This window comes from Acanthisitta chloris, unplaced genomic scaffold (genome assembly GCF_000695815.1).
Source record: "Acanthisitta chloris isolate BGI_N310 unplaced genomic scaffold, ASM69581v1 scaffold1080, whole genome shotgun sequence".
Taxonomy (NCBI): Eukaryota; Metazoa; Chordata; class Aves; order Passeriformes; family Acanthisittidae; genus Acanthisitta; species Acanthisitta chloris.
In genome coordinates, this window is record NW_008653122.1 from 21,018 (window position 1) to 26,645 (window position 5,628).

The 5,628-nt window shown below is 37.4% G+C and overlaps 1 protein-coding gene across 1 annotated transcript in view; it reads left to right on the forward strand.

Moving 5' to 3' along the window:
• CNOT10 (CCR4-NOT transcription complex, subunit 10) overlaps positions 1–5,628 on the forward strand; it is a gene marked incomplete at its 5' end in the record, with an annotated part of 31,812 nt that overhangs the window by 15,759 nt on the left and 10,425 nt on the right. Inside the window, 3 exons of the mRNA XM_009079400.1 lie at positions 1,611–1,732; positions 2,350–2,526; positions 5,102–5,182. Of these exons, the coding sequence (XP_009077648.1) occupies positions 1,611–1,732; positions 2,350–2,526; positions 5,102–5,182 (380 nt within the window). The remainder of the gene's footprint in view (positions 1–1,610; positions 1,733–2,349; positions 2,527–5,101; positions 5,183–5,628) is intronic.

A 5,628-nucleotide genomic window follows, 5' to 3' on the forward strand; every position in this document is an offset into this window, starting at 1 on the left:
CAAGCAGGTCACCATCATAGACTGTGATTGTGTATGTGACAGCTGTTGTCAGAGTGCTCTGAGTACTTGGTTTTATAAGACACAGTGAATGCAGGAAGGGCAACTTTCTTCGTACACTTTTTGCAATTTTCAGTAAATATGGTACTGGATACAAGTCACACAGACAAAGAAGACACATCTGGTCATCTCTAGTGAAAAGCTGAGTATGAGAGTGTGGATTAGCATAGATTTTGGGGCCAAAAAAAAGAGGCTAGTATTTCATTTACAAGGACAGTGTTTAGCAGTCTGGAAAAGGGAAATACAGGTCCTTATGGGGCACTTTCTGCTTACTGCAGACTAGCTGAAGCAGTAGATTATGCCAGGCTCCCAAGGCTTTCTGCCTGCTACAGTTAGGATTTTGTGTGGTGTACCAGAGAGCTTGAATTCGTCTCACAAATATAGCTTGTTGCTTCCTAAAGTTGTAATCTTACAAGAAAAAAATTAACTTTGAGTGCTCTTAATATCACAGGCAATGGGGAAGTGTTCTTTAAATGATAAGTTAGATTTGCTACATGACAAGTGAGGCCCTAAAGTCAATAGTGTGTTTAATTTGACCTTGTAACTCAATTTGCAGTAATACTCTTTGACATAATGTTCATTTATACCTAAGTGTGGATTCATATTTATGCTCTGAACACCATACAGAAAAGTAATTTCACTGAGGCTAATTTTCACCCACTTCAATATTTTAGTGTATAAAATACTGACGGAAGATGATGCCCTTTCTGTATTTTAAACACCTTTTTTTGAAATATGTTCTCTGTGTTCAAACTCATTGTATGTATTTTTGATTTGACAGTAAATGCCATTATGCCCATATTCTTTTTCTTAATAGATTCTGATAAATTTTCTGAAAAGCAATAGCTATTTAAAGTACAGATTTAGGATAAGTTTTTCCTTACAACTGCGACGCTTCATCACTGTCTTTACCTATCACTGAAGTTAGGATGGCTCATGGTAAAACAACCAAACAGACCCAGTAAATATGGTGTTGAGAGAACTCTGGGGACTGACAATTAGGGTGCTTTAAGTTTGTTTGCCCCCAGAATGTCTGTGTGCTCAAAAATCTGTTAAATTAGTTCATTTAATGTATCTCTGCATATGTTGTTGTTCAGCTCCATGCTCCCCTTGGAGTGGTTCGAGAGCAGCTTTTTCAGAGAGTGTTTTGAATGCTGTGTAAGCAGGGAGAGAAGATGGCAAGTGTTACAGTGCCAATTCTGAATATTATTTGGCAGATCATATTATTTCTTTTTAGATATCCTGGCAGTTCTTTTAATACATCTCAGTTCATTGTTCTTTTGCTTTCAAAACAGAGGAGAAACTAGGTCAGTAGGCTATCAGACAAGCTGTCAGAACTAATCTGTGCTTATAGTGTGTGCAGTAAAACCCCTCTGCAACACAGAGACAATAGAAGGTGTCTGATCCTTCGTGGTACTTAAGATTTTAAACTGTACCCAATATTAATTCTTACTTTTTAGCAGGGTTCAAGGTCTTCTTCCAGCTTTCGCTTATTTTGTCAAGCTCTCATTCAACAGCCTTGATATTTTAGTCCTTTTTTTTTTCCCTTTTAGACATCAGAACAAGAGACTAAAGGTCTTCCCAGCAAAAAGGGAATTGTGCAATCTATAGTAGGTCAAGGCTACCACCGTAAGATAGTCCTAGCATCCCAGTCCATACAGAATGTTGTTTATAAGTAAGTATGTTTTCCATGGGCTACTTATTTTGTTGTTATAGCTTTGTTAATGTATCTGTTTATCAGAGGTTTTAAAAACTGTTGCGGAGTAACTGTTCACGCGTGTAGTGAAGAGAGAAGCATGTTAAAATGCTTGGTGAGTCAAACATCATTTTGTGCCTCCTCTGCGCTGGTCAGCAGAGGGCACCACTGTGTGCTCGTCGTAACTAAGAGCAGCTTTAAAGCTTAGAATTCATTTATCTGAAATTTGTATTTCCAGATAGCTAAATCTGGCCTCTTTTCCTCACTTAAAAATAATTTTTTTCAGTAATCCACTTTAGAAATGTGCAGGAAGAATCTAGTTGTGCTGTCATAAAACTTTAGGAGGTGAAATTGAGAAAAACAAGAGTAACAACTTGAATTATGTGGTTGAATATATTTGGGCATTGTGGTGTACTTTCAGTATGTAAGAACAGGAAGATACATACATCTTCATAAATTAAATTTGTTGCATTAAAACACTACTTAACATTTTTAGGATGAAGTTTTCTCTGCATTCAGATATTTCTGAAGCTCTGCTTATGTTTTTTAATGTAGTAGGATTGCTTCTCACTGGTTAACTTCTGTGTCTCTTTAAGTGATGGGCAGTCCTCAGCAATACCTGTAGCCAGTATGGAATTTGCAGCAATTTGTCTAAGAAATGCCTTGCTCTTACTGCCAGAAGATCAGCAGGAGCCAAAGCAGGAAAATGGATCTAAAACTAGTAATCAGCTGGGAGGAAACACAGAAAACAGTGAAAGCAATGAAGCATGCAGGTAAACAGAATTGGATATAAACCTTTATTTTTCTCCCAAGAGACTCTGCACTGACAGTCTGTGTCTGCTACTTAATCTTGTTTGGCCAGCAGAAAAAAACCCACATATTTGTTGGCTTATCCAAGGAAATTGTTTAGCTGCTCGTTGTTTTAATTGCTGGTATGCTAATTTAAGAATAAAAGACTGAGTTGATTCCTACCATTCCTAACAACCTTATTGAATTAGACAGTAAAATTATTTTTTTCACTGGCCATCTTTTCTTCTGTGCTGCAAATGTTATGTTTTCCCACACCCTCCTGCTGTGTGTATTGGTATTTCTCTAATTGTAAGTGAAGTTTCACATGTTACGGTGATTTTGTGTGTGTGTGCGTGTGCACCATGTACTTGATTCAATATATATATATATATAAATGTCTAGCAACTCAGTTGTAAATGTTTCCCCATGGTCAGATTTGACATGCATCAGCCTTAGTGTGCTTTGTTGTGTTGCTTTAGACTAGAAATGGGAAACTAGATTTAGAAGGTAAGCAGGAAGGCAGCATGGAGCTGTTGCTTAATAAATCACATTTTACAAAGAAGAGTCACAGAAAAATCCTTTTTTGTCCTTGAAGTTTCAGAAAAAGTAACTTGTAGGCAATATATGTCAAAGGAAGGTGTCTTAATTTTTTGCATCAGTCTGAAGAGTAGCTTTGTTGATCACAGTCTGTACCAGGCGATTTTGAGAAGGAAAGTGTTACAAAACTAATCTGGAAAAAGTGTCTGTGTTAGAACTTGAACTCTTTTGGAGAGAGCAGTGAAAGAACTCAGTGTTGTTGTCTGACCCAAGTGCAGATAAATTTTAAGAAGATAAGAACCAGTTGTCACGTGGGAGGATTTACTGCACACATGCTGTGCTGTATAGGCACAAGGTGCATCCTCATATATTCTGAGGTTGCCTGCAGATAGGCTGTGGCTGGGGGGCAGTGGCTGTTACTGCTGCAACAGTATTTGAAAGCTGTCCTCTGTAAGCATTTTTATCCAATTACAGTCTATCTTGTCAAGAGACTAAATGATTTATAAAAATCCAAGAGGGGTTGTGTTTAGGTTGGGTTTTGTTTTTTTCCCTTTCCTTACTGAGGCTGGAGGTTGTGAACTAACTTCCCCTGGCAAGTATGTGTGCAGTCCATTGAGATGAAGCTTCTCTGATTTAAACGAGACTTCAATTTGAAGCTTATGGGGCTCACTGAGGAGCAGTGATGAAAACAAAATGGTGGCCCAGGCTCAGACAAGACCTCCTTTCTTGTTTTGTGTTGGGGTGTCTTCTGTTTGAATTTGTAGGAATGAGGAGAGGAAAACATGCCCTGGTGGGAAGATCCTTTACTACCTTCTCCTTTCAAAACCAGATGCTTCTTCAGCTGAGAAGAAGTTAAATAAAGGGCTCCCTCATATCTCCCAGTGGTCATTGCCAGTTGCAAAATATCCATAACAAAGGAGGCTGTTCTTGAATTTGTGTGTCACATTCTGAAAGGTTCTCTAAGGATTTGTTCCTTCTGACAAGGGAACCTCTGTGAGAGAACAGTAAAATATATAAGGCATTTGAAGAAAATCACACTAATTGAACAGGATGGTTTTGAAGCAAATCTCACTAATTGAGCAGGCTGACTCCTAAGGCAGATTCTTCTCTTATCCACAAGAAAACAGTGAATACTTTCAGTGGTTAAGGGTATTTTTTTAATCTAATTTTTGGCAAAGGCATGAAGCATATACTCTACAACAGTATTGAGTATAGATTTCCTTGGATTCTTTTGTTATCTGGTTTGAATGTCTAAGTTGGAGTTATTTTACCTGTTTGTAATAGACAGATATGAAACTCATCAATTAAAAAATTCTTGTTAAGCAGACAGACTCAGTTTCAATCCTGAATTTTTTTAAATCTGTTTCTAAACCTTAGTGTCTCTCTCTGCCAAGGTACAGCTTCAATTCTCATTCCAGAAGTAGCTTACTGCAGAGCAAAGTTTCATACTTTTTTAATAGAGCGACTACGTGCTCCCCGCAAAAAGCCAGTATAGTTTTAAGAAAGTGGAATTTCATTTTAAAAGCCATTTTGAAATAAAAATGCAGGGCAGCTAGAAATCCAAAGGAAGTTGTAGCACTTTGTGAGTTATCTTTCTAGAATATATATGTAACTAGTTTTTAAGATGTCTAGAGAGAAGATTGGTTTGCTGCTTTTCTTACAAGCTAAAAGAAGAGGCAACAAATGCAGCATATTCTGTGTCCCTCCAGTTAAAATTGCTTGTTCTACACTGAACCTCAAAAATAGCTCAAGGCTGTGGAGAATGGTGTGGGTTGTTTGGTCTGTCAGTCAAATCCTTTCCAGCAAATGTCCCACTTCTTCCTGCTCAAATAGAGCAGTTAGGATAAGAGCATGTGCCTCAATCTCTGCTTAGTTTCAATTCCCTGTATTTTAGGCTGGAGAAATTTTATGTCATTTTAAATGGAATGAATAAGTATCAATGCTTATTACACTGAGAATTTTAAAATTTATTATTATTATTATAAGTTATTCTTTGTAATTAATGCCCTCTTTTTATTCTAGCAATAAAAATCACGAAGGGGATAAATTCATTGCAGCTCCTCCTTCTTCACCTTTGAAGAAACAGGAATTAGAGAATTTAAGGTAAGTAAATAATATAAAATATTCACCCCTAAATGAGCCTTCTCCTAAACTGTGATTTCTAGTTGTTTTTGTCGGCACTTGCAATGCTGAATTGTAGCTGTTAGTGTAATCTTCTTCAAATGTGTGTGCTTGCTTTCTTCTGGGCTTTGAGACTGAACAAATAGAAACCATCCAGAATCTCAGTTTAGAAGGTAGACTGGACTGTTTGATCCCACTATGGTAAGTTTGGCGTTATATATTGTGCAAAACTAAAAAAATCAAGTCCCATAAATGACAGAGCTAAAAACCTGTTGTCATTGGTGGAAGGGGATGGAAATTACTGTGTAGTACCTTCTCCCTTTAAGGCTAGTTTGGAATTCAGCCCCCACACTATGTGCTTGCTGGAAAAAAAAAAAAGAAAGTGGAAAGTAGCATAGCTGCTTTTACCAATGAGAGTGGTGCTCCTT